General features: G+C 51.9%; 1 protein-coding gene across 1 annotated transcript in view; it reads right to left on the reverse strand.

The window, feature by feature from the left end:
- LOC111145539 (sidekick cell adhesion molecule 1) overlaps positions 1 to 20,393 on the reverse strand; it is a 509,203-nt gene that overhangs the window by 121,418 nt on the left and 367,392 nt on the right. The window contains 3 exon segments of the mRNA XM_022500452.1: positions 9,958 to 10,079; positions 12,469 to 12,660; positions 18,488 to 18,586. Coding sequence (XP_022356160.1) covers positions 9,958 to 10,079; positions 12,469 to 12,660; positions 18,488 to 18,586 — 413 coding nt within the window.

A 20,393-nucleotide genomic window follows, 5' to 3' on the forward strand; every position in this document is an offset into this window, starting at 1 on the left:
CGGAGGCAAATCCAGCTGAAGGGAGTGGAGGAGGAGAGCCACGGTTCTAGAATACTCAGGCTGCACACTTGACTTTAAAGCCCTGGCAACCTGGGCATGAAGGGAAACACCCAGGCTGTATGGGCTTCTACCTGGAAAAGGAGAAAGGAGATACACTGGTCCACCTGGACACCTGCCCCGTGGCTCACTTCCGGGAGAAGTTCACTGCGAGAGGCCACACTCACAGGTGGGTGTTCAGCACACAGGAAAGAAAACAAAGCCCGGCCATCTGTTCATCAGCCCGCGATCCTGTCCCTCGGTGGGAAGTGCCCTGGGAAGTAGAGAACGTCCATCGGCACCTCCACTTCCTCCAGGAACACCGTGGACGGGGGGCCACCCTGGGCATCTGGGGTGCTCCGACCTGCTCCATCCCCACTGCTCTGTAGTCATGGAGACCGCAGTCGGCAGACTGGCGCTTTATTTTATTAGCCCACGACGCTCTCTGAAACAAGTCCTTTTAAGAAAATGGTGCCATTATGCACAAACAAGCAGTAAGCGGTCTTTTCTTCCCCTTCCCCTTTTTGGAATGGGAACGGTTTTATCTGTACCACTAGTACCTTCATTACAGGAAACCAGCTCGAAGCAGCCTTTGGAGGAGACTCGATGTTATTTTGGTTGTTAGAGCACAGTGAACAGCTGCAGATGGCAGGGGTTTATGGAGGGACCGAGAAGGCAAACAGGAGCGGCAAATGAAAACATAAAACATTTGCATTCTTCCCATCTACGTGCACCATAAAAATGCAGGAGGACAGGTTTTGCTCACCTACAGTCAGAGGTTACTAATTAAACAAAGCATTACTGAGCCAGAAATGCCTATAAAAGCTGCTTTCTAGAACTTTAACCTACATCTGAGTGTCGGCTTACTCTAGGGCCTGGCAACGCGTTCCTCCAAGGATTAGGGTCTTTTCTTCCATAATTCACTGGAGAGAACGCCGAGTGTGATACAACCTTCCTTATCTGCTTTCAAAGCAGTCAGAATGTAAAGGAAACTTTTCTGCAAAGATGATGTGATTGAGAAGTGGATCAAAGGGAAGAAAATACCAGTATCCTGTCACGAAGTGTTTGGTAGGAGCCAAATCCTCACACCTACAAGGCTGCTCAGCCATTGCCTGTCCTAACTGATGTTCACGGCACCTGGAGATGGGGTGCAGACATTGTCTTCTTCCTGGGCCTCCACCAACCCCCAAACCAGGGCAGTGCCCTCTGCACGCATTTTGCCGGCACACCGGGCTCAGTCTGAAATCACCCCCCGCTTTCAGTGTGACGAGTCGTCACATGGCCGCCTCCTCACGAGCCCTGGTGCTCTGGCCTCTTACTCCTCTCTGAACTCTGGCTCATGGCCAGGCGCAGGGCAAGAGAACGCTGGAGTCTTATGGCATAGAAAGCCTGGGTTCAGCTCGCATCCATACAAAGAGAAGTAGGTGAGGAATATTCCAGAGGCTTTGCCTACCCCAGTGACAGTCTCCAGAGCCCTGTTGCTCTGAGTTTAGGAAAGTTGGAGACTGACTTGACCATGGAACCCACTGAGATGTTCTCAGAGAAGTGGCTGGTAAGCTGAAGGGAGGCTTCACAGGAGGAACTCGACACAGGCGAATCTTATACACAGAGGTTGGGGACATAGCTACTGTGGCCCAGAGTGGATTTCATTTGTACAAAACCTCATGCCTAGAGAAAGCAAAGGCGTGCTCATCTTAGATCAGAAATACGACAAAGTGTTCCAATTCTCTTGCAACCCCTCAAGAAGAGATATGACTATCCCTGCTTCACAGCCTAAGAGCCTGAGCTGGGTGGCTTGCTTGTGGTTGTGCAGCTGGGACGTAGCAGAGCTGGGGTTCAAGGTTCAATGGTTCAAGGCCATTTGCCCTCATGTCACTGCTTCATCTGGGCACCAGGTAGCCTCAGGGAACTTGTCTGTGGCCTTTCCTGGGAGGTGAGTCGGACAGTGACCCATGGATGGTGGCAAATGCCCAGGAGGGGGCAGGATGGGGTTTCCAGAAAGATCTCACAGAGTCCTGGCAGTAGGAGTGGGAAGAGGGGCTGCAGACCTGCTCTTCCCCTGGATGAGGGCCAGTGAGCACTGGCAGGCCACGTGGGTGGGTTGGGGTACATTCCACCAGGACTTTGTAGAGAAGTAGCAGTGGAGTGTCTGCCAAGGCATTTGAATAAAGGCCCTTTGCTGATTTGTAAAGGCATACCCTCTGCAATACGTCTTCGAGATTAGTAGGAACAGGTTGCAAAAAGAAAAGCAGGATTGGTTCAGCCAAAAGAAAAAAAAAAAAAGATATTCATCCTAACCTTTGCCACATCATCATGACATTTCCCTGGGATAACTAAGTATATGATTGAAAACGGGTCCAACGTGTTCAACCCAAACTGAATGGACTGGGACAACAGAAACCAGGGTTGCAGTCTGTTGAGGGAGTCAGTCTGGAAATTTGAGGAAAAGGGCATTTTTCATGTGGCCAAGCAGTCACTGGAGAAGGCCGCACCAGCTCTGTGACAGAACCAGCTGGGGGCTCCCAGCACACCATGTGGTGAAATGCCCATGACTTGTCTTCTGTCTTCTTCTTGCCCATGACTCTGTCCAAAGGAGCCTGGGAAAAGTCTATAATCCTTACCTTCTGGGCTTTGGAACAGAGCTTCTGTTTATAGATGACTGTTTACTCTCTAGGAACATTTAAACACAAATCATCCAGATAATGAGCTTCAGGATGAAAAATTCTCTTTGGATTTTAAATGATCTACACCACTACCAGAATTTTTAGGCTTGCTGAGTTAATTTTAAAATACTTTGGAGAGAATAGCTATAAGGGACTTCCAGTCCAAGCAATATGGCAGACAAGATAAACTTTAAGCTTAGCCTCCTGCCCCAAAGCCAGAGCAGTGCTGGATAGGCATGACGGATGTCTTCTCAGATGCCTGCCTGAGCACTGGGGAGCAAGGGATGTCTTTTGAGACCGACGTGAGTGAAGCTGTAGTCAAACCCACCTCGAAACCTAAGCGAGTACTGCCTGTGAGAGAAGGTGCTTATAATAATCACAGCCTCTGGGCGCAGAGAGAAACACAGTGGACTTGAAATAGGGACATAATCACAAGTGTGACTGGCTCAGAATTAAGACATAATGATTAACTTAAGATTTTGGTGACTTCAAAGTGCATGGTACAATTTTTAGGGCAGCTGGTGGGGGAAGGTGGGGTCGGGGCCCATGCAAAGGTGTCCAAGCAGGTGGCAGCCCCCTCAGGTGGGAGGACTGCCCACTTACAGGGGGATTTGGCAAATCAATAAATAACTGAGGTGAGTGGGAGCCAATAAAGGCTAGTATGAATGTGGAAAGGGGCAGCTTGCATAAATAGATGCTACTGAAGTGTATTTGGAGGTGCTGGTATGAACTAGTGATTGTCAGTGTATGTAGACAGATACAGAAATAGATTGAGGTGGAGACGTGTGTGTGCCTGACAGTGTGTATTTCCTAGCTCCGTGCACTGGAGGAGGCCTGGACATCCGGGGCAGTGAGCACATCTAGTGGTCAGATCTTGGTTTCTAAATACCACTCTCCACTGAAAGGACCCAAGGGTCCTTGGAGAAATGGCTGAAAACAGAGCAGCAAGAAGAAGAGGAGCCTAGAGTACTTTGTTCTGCTGGAAGGCAAGGGTGTGCTTAGAGTAATGAAGGCACGTGAGGAGAACACGAAAACCAGGTGGGAGGGCCAAAGGCAGGAGGGTCAGAGCACCAATGGAAATAATGATAGCAGTGGATGAGAATCTGTTAAGTAAGATAGGGATCCGTGCGTCTACACTGATATCAACAAATAAATGAATAAATAAATGGGAAGAGAAAAATTGTCTCCTGCAGGAAAGTCCAAACAATAAACACAGAAGAAATGACTGAATTAGAAAGGTTGCTATTTGGCGCCCTCATTGTACTAATTACTTCAGGCAAGAAATTTCAGTGGATGACAAAACTAGTGGATGTGAGTGGGAGGGGGAATGAGATTTTCAAGAGTCTCAAAGTACCTCCCCACAGAAGACTTACAAACTGTGAAGCAGGGGAAAGCAGCTCTACCTGGCAGATGCCATTTTAATCACAAGAGCAAAATTAACTCCAACAGTGACAGGACCCATCCACGTCTTATTCAGCCCAACAGGATGCAAAGGGAAGAGCCCAGCATCACTTCTGTGACATTCTGACCAAAAATGGGTGACCTGGCTCTACTCATAAAGAAATGTACAAGTCAAATTGAGGGGTCTTCCAGGAAATGAAGGGGCTATCACCCTCAAAATCATTAATCACCCACAAAATCAAGGACTGGCCGGGGAACTAATCCAGGTTGAAGGAGACTGGAGAGATGGGACAACCCCAGCAGCAGTGTGTCACCTTGGGCTGGATCCTTTTCCCACTGAGGACACATTGGGCCAACGGACCAAACTTCCACGGGGTCTCTGAGTGAAGGGAACTTTCTGTAGTATTCTTACGACTTTTTTGTAATTTTGAAATACTCTCGAGGTGAAAGGCAAACATGAACTTCAGGGAAATCTCAAACTCCTGCTAGAACCTTTAACCACTGGTGGCAAGCCGAGTCGCGGTGAGCGCTGCAGCCTGGGGCACACACCTGGGGAGTCTGTGTCACTACAGGCACCGCACCGAGGACCTTCACCACCTGGGACACTCTCACACAGGCCCCGGGGGAGCATGAGTCCTGGAGAAAGGCACGGAGCCTGCCCAGACCATGCTCCCCTGTGGAACTGGAGCCTTTAAACCCACGGGAGGAGACATGGAGATGCCAGATCCCTATGCCCTGCTCAGAGACCCAGCGCCCAGAGTCCCTACAGTGGGACCAGCACAACAGGAACCGTGGCTCTTTAATTCACTGTGCCACCCGGAAGTTCTCACCCACAGGACAATGTTCCACCCCATCCCACTCGCTAAAGCTCAGCCAGGATTGGGAAACCCAAAGCGTCTTCGGAAGATGCCCTTGAGGCTCCTGGTCTGTGTCCGAGTTCTGTGTTAGCAGCCCCACCTCTTACCCTGCCTGGAGGGCAATCAAATCTTTGCTGATGAAAACTAATGAGAAAATAAACTATTGATCTTAAAAGCCAAACCAACAACCAGAAAAGTCCAAGTTCACTTACAAACATGAAAACAACAATTTCAGCTCCTAACTAAAGCAAACAAAAGAGCCAGCATGATCAAGCTCTGTTTATCCCAGGAGCACTGCAATGGTTGGACACTAGAGTATCAATGTACATCATCTTACCAACAGATGATGGAAGAAAAACCACGAACGACTCAACAGACACAAAGTAATACTTTGACAAAAATAAACATGAATGATTTTTTTTTAAATCCTAAAACAAACAAAAACCCCACAACTCCTAGCAATCAGGATTAGAAAAGAGTTGTCTTAATCTGATATAGGCTAGGTAGAAATACAAAAAACAGAGCATAAATGTTGTAAATGTCATAACTGATGATAAAGCCTTAACAGAATTTCTCGAAAGTTAGTAATGAAACAACCACTGTTCTGTCACTGTTTCTGTTCAACACACTACAGGAGGACCTCACCCCCCCCCCATCAAGATTACAGAATAAATACATTAAAAGAACAAAAACAGAAAAACAGAGGATTTCAAAAGAAGAGAAAAAACGGTCATGATTAACGGACAATAGGACTTCTTTGTAGAAAACTAGGGTAGAATTAATAAAATAAGAAGAGAATTCTCAAGAGTTTTCTGGCTACAACCACATCCCATAAGGCCGAGATGCAGCTTAGTGCCAGTCATTAAAATAAGAAAAATATTTAAAAATCGATTGTGATCCTATATGCCAGCAGAATGTTAGAAAATGTAATTAAAGTTATATACACATTAATTAACCTTCATGGTGATCTTGCAAATAGTACTACTGACCCCATTTCACAGATGAGGAGATTAAGGCTCACAAAGAACTTAAGAAATATGCCCAGGATTGCAGAGCAGGGAAAGAGGGGGGCAAGGCAAAGGACGCACAGGTCTGCTTGAGGCAAAGCTCACACTTCCTTCTATAAGTTTTCAAGCCATGCTGATGGCCCCTGACTTTTCCTGTATTTTTTCAGAACGAAGTAAGGGTACGAATAGATAGCCCAGTGCTTTTGCCAAGAAGAAACCAGCTGACAAAAGTAGATTTAAGCAATTAGAAAGGGTATACGTGTCATGTTCCTGAATAGAAGACTCACCATCCTAGGACGTCAACAAGCGTAGCCAGACAAATCCTAAGCACGGCAAGGGTAGGGGGTGCGCGTGTGTGGTGGTGAGGGTCAGGAAGACCTTACCAGATACGAAAAACACATTTTAAAGTCTCTATAATTAAAAAATGTGGCATTTGTGCATGAGTAACCAGACTAATAGAACAGAATAAAAAATTCAGAAATAAACCCAAGTATCTATGGGAATCTAACATTATAAATCAGGAAGAGGGAAAAAAATGGGACTTTTTATTAAATGGCTTTGGGATAATCACATAGCTATTTGCAAAATTACAAAAATGGATTCATACCTCAGTCCATATATGAGGTCGAATTCCAAATGGTTGGGGAGCTAAATGGCAAAAAAGACAGCAGTGGTAGAAGTCAGGCGAATTCCTTCCTAACTCGAGGGTGGGGAAAACCTTTCTGCCATCGACAACCTAAAAGCATGCAAGAAATGATCAATCTGACTTCTATTTTTTTTTGTTCTTGGCATGGCAGAAATTCATACATATTGCTGATGGGAATGCAACATGTTTCCACCTACAGCAGAAGGATCTGTTAAAGTCTAGAGAAATTACATATTCATTGTCGGATCTAGTGATCCCACTCCTAGGAATCCATCCAAAAGATTCAAGATTCAAGGCCGAAGACAACTTTTCAGGCAGAATAATACCCCCACCCGGGAACTCCACACCCTAATTCCTAGGACCTGTGAGTACTAGTTACCTGACTTTGCAGATATGATTACCGTTAAGTGCTTTGAAATAGAGAGATTATTCTGGATTATCTGGGTGGGTCTGGCCTGTTCATGAGTCCCTGCCAGTGGCCGAGATAGGAAGGAGGGTAGTCACAGATAGGAGGAGGAGGAGTTGAAGCCCGAGAAGGACTGGATCCGTCACTGGTGGCTCAGAGGGTGCAGGAAGCACGGTCACGGGCCTAGGAACATGGTGGCCATGGATGCTGGGGATGGTGATGGGCAGCTGGGTTTCTAGAACCATAAGGGGTGAATTCTGACAACACATGAATGAACAAGGCCAGCGACACCCTGATTGTAGCCCAGGAAACCTGTGTTGGCCCTGTGACCTATAGAAGTGTGAGTTAGTGCACGAGTGCTGTTTGAACCACTTAGAGTTTGGTCCTTCATGACAGCAGGAAGACAAGGGGTGTGCACTGCAGGGGGAGCCCTGGCACATGGGCATGGGGAGGATTGCGTCTGCAGGAAGGGACAAGGAAAATCTGCCTGAGGGATGCGTAGGGGTCCTCAGGACCCGCCTCCAGGCCAATGGAGTGAGAAACAAGGAACACAAGTGTGTGTATTTGTTTATGTTGCCCAAAACAAGGAAGGGTAAACCGAAAATCTAACATGGGACTTTTGGGGGACAGAGGCCACAGGGTAGAGGGGGAAAGAGGAACATGAATGTTTCTAAATAGACTTTTTCCATGGTTTTGACTCTGAGCTCATGCGAATGAGTTACATGTTGGAAAATAAAGTAAATTTCAAATATTTTAACAACTTTTTAAAGTAAAATGATTTTTCAAGAAAGCAGTCATTAAAAAATGAAAGCAAAAGAACAAAATGAAACCCAACCCTGGAATGAATGGACCTAGTTTTGTATGAAGCTGCTGATGTAACCACACAGAGAAAATAACTTAGAGCTCCGTATTTTGTTTGTACGTCCATAGCGCAACACAGCCCAAGGACAAATACACCGCATTCAACAGTCTTATTGTGAGGCGTACCGTTGAAATTATCACTGTGAAACTCTTTGTACGAGAGTAGGAGAAAGAACATAAGTAATGATGTTAATATTTCTAAAAACACAATTTTAGAAAAAAGGTATTTCAACCATAAATTCAAAGTTAAGAGTAATCTTAAGTTTGACTGGAAATACCAGCATGAACTCATGATGCTTTTTTTCTCTGTCCCCTGGAAAGGACTCTGAGATCATACCCTGAGCCTAAGGCAGATGCTTAATCGACTGAGCCCCCCAGGCACCTCTGATACTAAGGAATATTTAATTAATCATATCAGGTGTGATAAGGGCATTATAATTTTGAAAGTATCTGTATTTTAATGTAAAGATTTTATTGAAGGAAATACAGACATACAGTCAAGTACCCTGACCACAGGGTGCGCACTCAGATGTCACCCACATCCTGACTGAGAAGCGACACTCCAGCGTGCCGGGGCCTTCAGTCACCCTCTCCAAGATAAGACCCCAACACCAAACATTACTTTTTCTTGTTTTGGAACTTTATATAAATGGAACCAAACAGTGTCTACTCAAAAACCTGAGTCTGGCTTTGTTTGCTCAACACCATGTCTGTGAAATTTTGTCCGCAGTGTTAGGCGCACATATAGACAGAGACACAGCCTGAAAATTTCATGGTGAAACGACGTGCGGTCTGAGATGTGCTTTAAAACCCTAAGGCCAAATCAAACCATCAGGCCGTACACCTTAAACTTAGTGATAGATATATGTCGACTATTTTTCAATGAAGCTGGGGGGGATAATGTATAAATGTGTATATAGAAATAAAATTATGTCCATGTGTATGTACCTACATATGTATAAAGAAGTTAAACTACCTAACCAGATGAGCTAGAATTGGTCTTCATGAGATAAAGTGATTTTTCTCCTGTATTTTCCTCTCTGTGTTTTAAAGTTCGCTGTTCTCATTTTGGTTTTCATTCACTGGGGACCTCTGTTCTCACTCGGTGTGAGGTAGGGACATGCTGTTGATTATTTCCTGAGGAAACGGGTTGTTCAGGCCCTTCTGTCGATGTGCCCTGACCAGCTGATTCTCACTTTCAGGTTCCTGCATCTGTTTTCAGAAATTGTTGCTTAATGGAAGATTTGTGGATGCATGTGGACTTAATTCCCTGAGTTACGGCCAGTTTCCGAGAGTGAGTTGTCTTACAACAGAATACCAGCACAGCGACGAAAGTCCCTGAGATTTTACTGGAGGAGAGAACTGCTGTGACACTTTCTCCTTCCACAGTTTGTCTCCTCAGCTTTTTATCTCCTGCTCTTGTGGGAACTGGAACTGTGGCTCGTGTGGTGCCCCCAGTCCCGGGGAACCCCGCGTCCAGGACCCTGTGGGATTTGTGCGTGGGGCTCCTCGAGCCCAGTGCCTCCCACCCTTCCCCACCCTGGCTCCAGTCCTCAAGGAGCCTCAAGGACTGCTGGTCCTTGACTGTGATGTGTGTTCCTTTCTCCCAAGAAGGAAATTCCTCCTTTCTGTGTACTGCCTGGAATAGTGCTTGGGAACAAACCCGCTCTCTACACGTTGCGGACACGTTCCCTCACGCCATAGACAAGTTGTACCAAAAAAAAATCTTATTTGTACATTTGAGAGCTTATTGTTACCCGGAATTCAAAAGAAATAAATCAGCTATGCTATCTAATTTGGGTACCTAGTTGGAGCCGAAGCTCAAATGTGAAGCCCTCTTATCACTCCTTCTACAGTCCATGCAGACCTCAGCCTAACATCCTGTCCCTCTTACCTTTCTACATCCTGCCCCCAGCAGCCCATCGTCTCCAGTCTCTGGCTCTCGTCCTCCAAGCCCCCGCCCTGGGAGGCACTGTGCCCCCGACTAGCCATTCTGTAGACGCAACAGTCCCCTGACTCCCACGCACAGGGCCATGAATGACTGTCTGGAAACCCTGCAGTCCCTCCCTCGAGAGCGTACCTGACCCTCCACGATCCACCTGGAGATGGAGGTCTTCCCATCGTAGCCCGGTCGGAACTGAAGCGTGGCTGAGCGGGGGCTGATGTTGGAAATGACCAGATTAGACGGGGCGCCAGGGAGCTCTAGAGACAAAGGAGAGAAAAGACGTGGAGATGCAAGTTCCCACAGCTCAGGAAACGCACCAAACATGTCAGTCAGTAAACGGTTTCAAAATGCCTGGATTTGTTTTCAAAACCACGTGAGAAACACTGCTTCCCCGGGGACGTGACCACCACACGATCCTTATGCTCTGGGTGCCACACACTAGGCTCCACGCCTCGGAGGTGGGACGATGACACATATTTATGTGGTCTCTGGATTATCCGCCCTGAAGGTCAGGACTTACTTATCTCCATGCGCGGCAGGTAATTAACAGATACTCATTGAAGGAAGAAAGGATGAAAGGATGGGATGCTTCCAGGCTCTGAAAAGAACACAACCAAACGTCCACCCTCCCCTTGGTGATGACTGTGATGCCAGGCACGCAGACTGGGGCGGGAGGGAGACAGCAGGTGCCGCATGGGGCTGCTGGGTGTGCGGGTCCTGAGCCCTAGGCCCCGGGTGTGGTTTCCAAGACAACCGCGTTCAGGTTTAAGTGCAGAGCTCTCCCCACTCTGCCTGAGCTCAGTTGCTCTGGCAACTAAGTGGGTGAGAGGGGGGTTCTGATGGGCTCCCATCCTGGGAGGTTACCTGGGGCTGCAGCCTACTCACTGAATAGAGACTTTCGGCCAGGCTGTCCCCCAACCCCAAAGAGCCTGCCCCACTCACAAGTGAGATGCCACCAGTCTGAAATGCGGGCTCCCGTCTTACCAGGCAACACAAGCTATTCTGGGGAAAGACTCTGGGATGGAAAGAAGGAGAGAGGGACGCCGTGCAGGGGGCAGGGGCGGCATGCTGCGTGCACAGCATCTGAGGGGCGCCTCCTGGTCCAGTCCCTGGTCCTGAGGGGCCGGAAACCCAGACTCGCACGGGGACGATCGAACTGTTTCAGTGATCTGTTGGGCACTGGCGCAAGGGGCCTTTTCGCATCTCGTGTAATGAATCTGAAGCAGAAAATGTTGACATCAAAGGACAAGTGACTCTTGTCTTTGTAAGTCTCCACTCACTGGATTCTCTCCATGGTGCTCTAGATACGACTGGATGTTGACTTCCAGCACAGCTGGTGGAACACAGACCTCCAGAGGGATGGTCATTGTGAGGGGACGCCTGGGGTCCTTCCCCAGCTCTGGGTGACCTGACGTCTCGGGGAAGCGGCAGCCTCTCCACTGTTTCCATCCCCCAAGCTCATGAGGGTGTACTCGGCACAGTGTACACCCCCCACCCCGGCCACTGAGCTGCTTTAGAAGGCCCTGGGGTGCTGCTGTGGGGGAGGGTGCAACTGCTGCTCCCCGGCAGGCAGGGCAGGTGGCTGAGGGCCTCTAGAAAGTGTCCTCTGAGCTTGTCCTGTGGAGGGGGGAGGAAGTATGGCACCTCCTCCTCGGCGCCCCCCAACAACTCAGAGGGCTGTCGGGCTCTCTCCAGACAGTCCCTGAGAAGAGGACACACTCGTTCCTGTGTGGGTTTCCTGCTTTACTGTATGTGTTTTACATGCTTTGCATCCTGTGCAAGAGAACAACGGGCTCTGAACGCAGGTCTGGAGGCGCAGGCCACTCTAGGAGGGAGTGCTGATTTTGGAGGGAGCTTCAGGGCCTCCTCTTTGAAGACTGACCCGCATGAGGCAAACTGACATCTTTTAAAGAGCAAGAGGCCCACAGCTCTAATTGCAGAACTGAACCGAGAGCCCCACAAGGCTTCCTCACATTCCCTCGCATTTGTGAATTCCCAGGAAAAACACTTTCATTTCGAACACAAACTTAAAATCTGAGAGAAAAGAGTTGAGTGCAGAGCTCTGAGGCTGAAATGAGTGTGCTGTGCGTTGAGGAAGGTAATCTGAATTTCCAAAAGGACAGGGCAGCAGGCATCACAGGTGCCCACACCGCAGAGCGACCAGCGGAGCACCCTCCCCGAGCCGGTGGGGACGGTTGCCTCCATCTGGAAGACCTTCCCTTCTCTCCCACCTCCTCCTACTCCCTTCTCTTATTGCAAACCAAATCGCCATGGTTTTGCTGAGTGAATAAAGCTTTATGCTTCCTATTCTTTGTTTTAATACCCCTGCCTCCTCCTGCTCACTTGGGAGGAAGCCTGCATCTCCCTATCCGTGGACCCTGACCGATGGTCTCCCTGGAGGACAGGACCTCGGGGCCAGCTCGCTCCCTGGGGCACGCTCCCTCCAATCTGTACCCCAACTGCAGACGCTGGAGGACAAGGCCCAAATTGGGTTACGATCCACTCGCTACCCCACCGCCCCCTCAGGAAGCGGATGTCACTCTTCGGAAGGACCCCAGGCCCGCGCACAGGGTTGCCATCCACCCAGAACACCAGCAATCTCAGAGCACCATGCCCTTAAAGACGTGGCCACAGGGTTTTACTGACCTGGGGGCACTCCAGAAGAAATGGTGGATGAGGTGGCCAGGCCAGTCCCTGCGGCGGTGACAGCGGCCACATCGATGGTGTAGGTGGTGAGCGACGACAGTCCTTTGATTTTGTACTCATGAGTCGTGTTACTGAGGGAGTGGGTGAGCCGGGAGCCATTCCGACCGTACACCTCCCAGGAAACCTGGTAGCCTGGGGAGCGAGAACACAGGGTTAGCTGAGCTGTCCAGGGGCTGCTGTTGTCACTGAGGAGCTGAACCGGCAGGAGAGCCCGGCAGGTGTGCTGAAGCCAGGAGGGAACCTGCTGCCCCGCCCACACGAGACTGCCAGCCAGGCCCTTCCTCCATCCATGGGGTCCCCATCCCCCTGCCACCCAATGGACAGCGGGAGCCCGGCCCCCAGTGCCGGAGCTGGCTTGAGGAAAGATGAGTGATGGCTGTCAGCCTGTGGTGCCTGATTTCATCTCGTGTCAAACTGTGGGTGCGTTTCATCAATATTTCCATTTTTATATGCTGATATTTTCATTACATACTACTCTAAATCGGGAACCTGCTCCTGGCTTGCCACTAATTCGTGGAAACACTGCCACTTTTTCCCTCCTGAAATGATTGATGGGCGCTCTCCGCCACGCAAAATGCTTTCCCTAAAAAGTCCCTCTCTGCCGGAGTGCCTGAGTTCTCCTGCGTCCCCACTCTCTGAACCTCCTGTTTTCCTGGTGAAATCTGATTCTCCCCTGGTCTCTGTTCAGTTCAGTGGGGCCTTGTGACCACAGTTTATCCAGCCCCAGATTCCACCGTGACTTCAGGCTCAAAGAAGGACGCCCCAGCGATATCTTGAAGCAGACCCCGTGGAGGGGAGTTTATGTGGTTGGAGGCCTGGCAGAGCATCTCCTCAAGTGGGAGACAGTGATGGAAGGCGCTCGTGGGTGCAGAGGCAAGGGGGGGCCGCTGAAAATGCTTGCTCCTCCTTCTTTCCAGTCAATAAACTAAGGGATACCGAAGCACCAAGAGGCGTCTTAAAGCTCATTCTGATGAAAGCAATAAATATAGTTAGAAACTTGTGCTTGCAGGTAAACAAGAATTTAGAGAGCATCTCGGGACTTTTAATATTTTGAAAAACACAAAAAACAACCCCCCCCAAAAAAAAACCGAACGTTAGAAGCCGCTGCCTATCTGCAGTCCCACAGCCTGGAGACTCGTGTGTGGACACCAGGCATGCAGGCTGGGTGGTGCTGATGGGACATCTGGGAGAGCAGCAGAGGGGTACCGGCATGGCCCCTGCCCTGCATGTGCATCTCCCATTACCTTCTGGTCCCAACACAGGCCCCTGTGCTCTGCGCAGCCTACCTGGGCCATGGGCTCCCCCAGACCGCCCACTGCCCTGCTCCCTCCAGACCTCAGACTCTCCCTCCTCACACTCCCTGCGCCCCATGTCCAGCCTCCGCCCTCCTCAGTGCACCAGACAAATCAGTTCTTTTCATTTTGTTAATTTGGGATTTTGGATCTAATGGTACAATCACCAATCAAGCCTTCTGGGCAATGAGTATCAGGATCTTCAAGCGTCCAGAGTGTTCCCAACGTTCCTGGCGTTCCAAGCACGTCCCCTACATTAGTTCATTCGGTCCTCACAGCAGGACCTCCACTTCACCATCCCCATTTGCAACAGAGAACACGAAGGTGCAGAAGGGTTCACGAGCTTCCTGGAAACTGGCAGGGGTTTCTAGGGTCGGCCCGAGCTCCCGGCTTCCCCACAGAGCCTCCGTCTGTGCACCGGCTTCCCTCTGAAGCGCAGATGTGCGTGAGCGTGCCTGACCACCCCTCGACCTCGGTGGGTCACTCCTGATACATCACTGAACGATCTGATCCTCGGAGTCTTTCCTGAACGTCCAGGAAGAGAGGGCTTTATGTTCCAAGCTTGTCTGCCAGGCAGTTAACTTGTTTAGAAGCTGTTCTTGATCAACATTTACGAAAACACAGCATGTGGCTCGTCATGGCAACCTGGACTCCAAGCCCGGAGCTTCCAGCATCCTCGGGAGGGCAGCGCTGCTGGGGTCTGTGACGTCAGGCTTGGGGGTAGGGTGGCATCGTGGATGCGGATGAGACCAAACGACACAAGCAAAGCCCCCTCCCCCCACCCCGCTCTGGCAAGAGAGCACGGCCCGGACAGCTTGCCGCACACAATGGACAGAGCGGGGTGCATGGGGGTGGAGGGGTGCCCGGGTTCCCGCACCGCTCCTCAGCAGGGGGGTGGTGCATGGCGGCTCGGGAACAGCCAGAGAAGGTGGAGGGGCTGCCCCAGCCGGTGCTCGGTGCCTTTGGCGGGCGGGTGTCCTACCTGCTCTGAATGCTGCCTAATGGAGACTAACGACCGCAGGAGCTTCAGAAATAATTTTCTGTTGATCTGAAGTAAATTCGCTACAGGAGAGCAGTACATCCAATCACAAGCTGTCTGTCTGCATCCTGGCCCTCATAAATCAGGGTTTGCGCAGGGTGAGCGGAAGATGCTGGAATTCACAATAAGTGCGATGGGCAATTTGCTCGGCCCTCTGGCTGCCCCTGCTCGGGGCTGCCCTCTCTCTTGAGCCCGAGGCTGCTCGTTGTGCATTGTGGCTGATAAGGAAGGGCTTCCCCCAGTGTCTGGACCACCAGGGACCCCATGTGGAGGACCACGCCCGGCGCCATTCATCCGCCCTGCGGAGGCTCCAACAGCAGCTGCACCAACAAGGAGGCTCTGACAGCCCCAGTGCATGATGTTCCGAGGCTGGCTGTGCCCACAGACCGGGCTTTTCTTCCGCTTGTGGGGGAGATACTCGGTCTGGAGCCTGGGATAGACTGGGTGGTGCTGCTGGCACGCCCTGCCCGGAGCTCTGTCCGTGGGGAAAGCAGACCTGTCTGCGGGGGCAGGCCCGGCCGACGGCTGGAGGGACAAGCACTGAGGGGCAGGAAGAACCGCCGTTGGGTTCAGCTCCCACAGGCTTCTTCCTCTGCAGTTTTCCCCAGAGCTCCTGGGACCCTGGGCACAGTTCACAGGGGAAAGGAGACAGCACAGGCCAGACGGAGTGAGACGGGGCACGTGTGGCCACTAGGAGGGAGGAGGACCCCAGTGGGCGGCCATCGGAAGGCCAAGCTCCACGTAGACTATAGGCTCTGCTTGTAACGACACGGATTTGTTTAAATAAAATACGAAATGAGTTCATTAAGCCCTATTAGCTGGCGAGAACGGAGGATCATAAATTGCGATATTGGCAAGCAGCGCTCGGCCGGGAAGCGCCGGCCCCGCTCGGGGGTGCGTGCGCCCGTGGCTTCCCTGAAGCTTTACACCAGGACTGAGGTGTGCGCTGTGTTCACGAAGGCCCACACGCGTATCGAAGGAAGTCAGTCCCCACGTGCCAACGTCCACCCGGGAGCCCTCACCAGGTGGCTGCGGCTCGGCTGTGGTGAAGGCCACGGGGACGCTCCGGCTCTGAGACAGATGGTGAATGTGAGCCTCACTCCAGCCACAGGACCCCCAGTCCCTGAGGGGTCTGCTGGAGACTCTCTGCTTCCAAGGGCAGCCTCCCTCTACGTGCTTCTGGTGTTTTGCTCTTTTGTTTTTCCTAGCACTGCCCGGCCTTTGTTCTCCCTCCGGATGGCTTAAAGCAAAGTCAGACTACAAGGGCTCCCTTCTCTGCCCATCCCCCACTGCGTCCGGCTCCCAGGCTGCGGGGGGGCCTCTGTGACCAGCACATGCACACTGGCCATCCTGGGCTGGAGGCAGAACGCACGTCCCAGCTCCTGTGGTCCAGTTCCCGTAGCTGTTTCTCCCCTGCCTGGAGTTCCGTTGTTGCTGGCTGTAGGTTATGTCACAGCATCAGCTCTGGGGCCAGGCCAGACCCATACACGTACTCTGATGAAACGCTGGGGGACGGGCGGCTTCAGAGCAGAGGTGCCCTCTGGGATCTGTGGGGGGCTCTGGCTGAGCACAGGTGACTATGCCGTGTTCTGTGATAAGAAGCAGGAGGGGTTGGCACCAAGAGGTTTCCTGACTAATGGGAGAGAATAGAGGCATTTAGGAGAGGAACGCAGTCCCCAAGCTCTGCCCTAGGGCACCCAGACACCGCCCAGAGCCCTAGAAACAGTGCAGGGACACTGTGATGCTGGGCACCTCCCGCATCACTGGGGGTTGCGGGGGAGACATTCCCCCAGGGAATGTCCCCGGGGATGACAGAGAGCTGGAGCTTGAGCTGTTCTCAAGGTTAGGGTCAGGGTGTGTTATGTACCCGTCTGGGCACACACCCTGTCTTTGCGAAGCTGAGTTTCTGGTGGTTTCTGTGATACAGCGTGAAGACTGATGTGGGAAATGAAGGAAATTAAGGTGGTGGGGTCCACTCTGACCCCACGTTCAATAAGGTGGGCAGAGCCTGACCCCAACAACAGAAACACGCATCCTATCTGCTTGAAGAAGGAAATACAGATGTTTTTCTCTTTCAGTTCATTTCAAACAGCTGTTAAGTTGTTAGCATATGAATCAGTTGTTTGCACCAAGTGACCTCAGAAACAGCTGTCCGGGGCTTCTTTTGGCCCTGGGTGCTTTGAGAGACTTGGTGAGAGGCTGTGACCCCAGGAAGTTGGGAGACTTTCTCTGGTCTGGGGTTAGGAGCACATTTCGAATCCCACTGTCAGTGCACTTGCATCCCTGTGCTGGCGCGGTCCTCTGCTGGCCGTGTGACATGGGGACAGCACAACCCATGGTCTCAGATGCGGTTTGTAGGAGGGGCTTTGTGTGGCTCTTTGAACAGGATCCTGTGAGGCTAAGGTGCTGGCATGTGGGAGTGCCCAGGGCTGCCACTGTTGCTGTCCAGACACAGTGTGGCGGGGGCGGCGGGGCCCTGAACCCTTAGGCTGGGCCCGGGGTACACACGTCACTGCTGGTCTCTCCTGTGCACCTGCTAGTGTGCGTGGGCTTCCACAGGCTTTTGTGGGTGGCTAGGTGAGGGACAAGGAACATGGCCCAGGGTCCTAGCATGCTCACAAGTAGGATGAATGAGCCTCGCTCAGGAGCTAGGTCCCCTTGAAGCCTCAGGGTCCAGGCTTAGAGAGCGGAGGCAAAAGCCCTGGATGTGACAGGTGGTGCTGCGGGCAGAGTCCCAGAGGGCACCAGCCACAGACTGCGTGTCCCAGACCCAGTGGTGGAGCTGTGGGAACATGAGCTGCTGGCTTGACATTTCAAGTAACACTTACGAAATGGACAGGACTGCTGGCGGCTGTGACCCTGGTGCCTTGTCCCTGTAGCCCCATGAAGAAATGGAGGCTCTGGGAGGTAAGGCGAGGCTCCCACCTTCCCGAGGCTGAAGCCAGCCAGAATTTTTTTTTTTTTCAAGCCAAGATTTAAATTCAGGTTAAAGCTCTTCTCTTTGAAAAAGTCATCAGAGCCCCACAAGAAATACCTACAGCCCAAGAGGAGTCTGCCCGGACACCCAGCAGGCTGGCTGTCTTCACCTCGGGTCCCAGGGCGCTGGGCAGAGGACAAGGGGTGCCAGAGCCAGGACACCTGGCTCTGCTGTGGGGCCCTGGTTCAGGTGGGGAGGGACTGGCCGCTGCCCGATCGGCAGTGTCTCAGTGCAGCGTCTGCACGCCGTTGGCATCTGAGGCACATGTGCTGAAGGCGGGCTCTCCAGGCCTCGGCCTCCTCTGCCAGTGGGTCATGATATGGGCACGGACTTTGCCATGTCACTAAGAGAACTGTGGGGGGGGCGGTGTGTGTAGGGGAATGCGCCAGGAAATGCCAAACTTGAGAGGTTTGTTAAGGTAAGACTCGGCGGCCGCAGGCTGTCCAGGGCCATGCCCCCCTGCTGGTGGGGTCCCGGGGGCATGCCGCCCGGTGTGCTAACTGAGCCCTGAGCCGACGGTCAGGTGGACAGGGCCGCTTCCCGGAGAGGCCGCTGGCGCCTGTTCCCCGGCCAGCTGGGCTGTGTACAGCGATGCCCGTCTCCCTTGTTGGGACGAGCTTCTTTTTCCTTCTTCTGAGATGGGATACTAACCTGTGATGATGCCGTTTCTCTCCAGGGGCTCCTGCCAGCTGACCTTGAGGGACGTGTCCAGGATCTCCGTGAAACTCAGATGTCCCACAGCTCCTGGTTCTAGCAATCAAAAATAAAGTCACCTGTTAACACCAGAGCCCCCTTCTCATTGGGTCAAATGTGTGTGGAAAGTTCTAACCAGGGAAGGGAAGCGGGAGCCCAGGCTGGGGCCCACAGGCAGGACTTGAAGGAAATGCCAGTAAGAACCAAGAAGAGGGGAGGGAATTCAAGGTGTAGAAGGCATCCCGGGCACATAAATTGTTTCATCAGCTGTATCTCAGCCATGCTGAGAACCAGACGGGCAGCAGGAGGTTCGTACACACCCCATTCTCCTTCTCCTTGATCTACTCTAATGAGAACAAGCAGGCTGGCTGGGCTCTGAAAAGCGGCGGCTGGCACCCGGTATCCCTGGACGCGCCTTGCAGCGAGCCTCTGGCTGGCGTGGGGTCTCTGCTCTGTGCAGCCAGGGCCGCCCACTGCTGGAAGCAGGGTGACGCCCCCAGACCCAACCCAGAGTTCCAGGCTCCCTACCCCCACCCCCCTTCCCTTGAGGGGACCCACAGGGTTGAGCACTGTGCAAAAGTTCCAGCAACATGCGCTCCTTTGCCAGGAGTTTCTTTGAGCACAGCTGTTCTCTGTGACGTGGGGGGCAGAGGCTCCACGTCATCCGTTAAAGTGAGGAGCTGCTGGGTTGGAGGCCTGTCCCCGGACAGGTAGCTGCTACTCTTAGTTCTTAGCTGTCTTACCACCCCAGCACCACGTCATTTTTCAGAGGAACTGTCTGCCGCTTTGAAAAGCACCCAGAGAAAAAGTCCAAGAGGCCCAATGTGAGGTGAACAGTCCAAGGTCATGGACGTTCATTGCCAGGGGCCCTGACCAGCCTCCTGCCCAGACCCCTCACCCTCTTTGCAGCTGTAGCATGCAAGGAAGGCCAGGCCTGGTCAGTGAGGACCTGGAGCCCCTGCGTGTGGCCCTCTCATAGGGCGGCTTCCTTCCCAGCTCTGCGGGGGTGGGCATGGGGGACACAGAGAGAAGGAAGTGCTTTACGGGAGACTGGAGTCTGGGAGGGAACGGGGATGGGGCGAGGGAAGGGGTCAGAGATGGGCTCCACTGCTGAGGAGCCTGGGTGTGGGTCGGTCGGTTGGTCGTCTCCCGCAGCTGGTGGGGCCACTGGCTCAAGTTCACTCCCTGTGCCTAACTCTGGAGGCCACACTTAACTGAGTCAGGGAGGAAGGAGGGGAGGCTTGATGGGCAGAACCAGAGACAAAGGAGGAACAGAGGAGAATGGAGAGGAGCCAAGGGACCCACCAGCTCAGCACAGACGGAAGAGGCACACGCCCCCGCCCTGGCCCCTCCAGAGCTGCCCCACCTCATGCCTCCCCTGCTCTGCCCTGAACCTGCTACACAGAGATCTTTTTAACCAAAGCACGATGCAGTATTTTAAGCTTCAAATCGGACAGCATGAAGACAAGGGTGCTGGTTTTTCTGCGCGAGAGTGGAGTGGGGCATCCCCACATTCTGGCTGCTGTGGGGCCAGCTCACACAGATAGTGGGTTCAGTACCGGCTTCTCACCTGGCATCTGGACAAAGCCTCCTAATACATCTAATTAAAAAAAAAGAAAAAAGATGGAAACAGCCTCAGCAAACACACTCATCTAGGTGAAACTTCCGGAAGACGTTTTATGGTGAAGCTCCAACCCCGATAAAGGCCACTCTCGGGGCGGGGGAGACATAGAACTGCTGGTGAATCCCACTCATCTTTCTCCAGGTCTGAGTTTCCAGAAAGACATTCTGACGGATTTTTGAACGGACTTGTTCTTTTTTCGATCGATAGAGAGGCAAAGAAAGCTTTTTGCTCCTTTTATAT

This window comes from Enhydra lutris, unplaced genomic scaffold (genome assembly GCF_002288905.1).
Source record: "Enhydra lutris kenyoni isolate GAN:26980312 unplaced genomic scaffold, ASM228890v2 scaffoldscaffold13, whole genome shotgun sequence".
Lineage (NCBI taxonomy): Eukaryota > Metazoa > Chordata > Mammalia > Carnivora > Mustelidae > Enhydra > Enhydra lutris.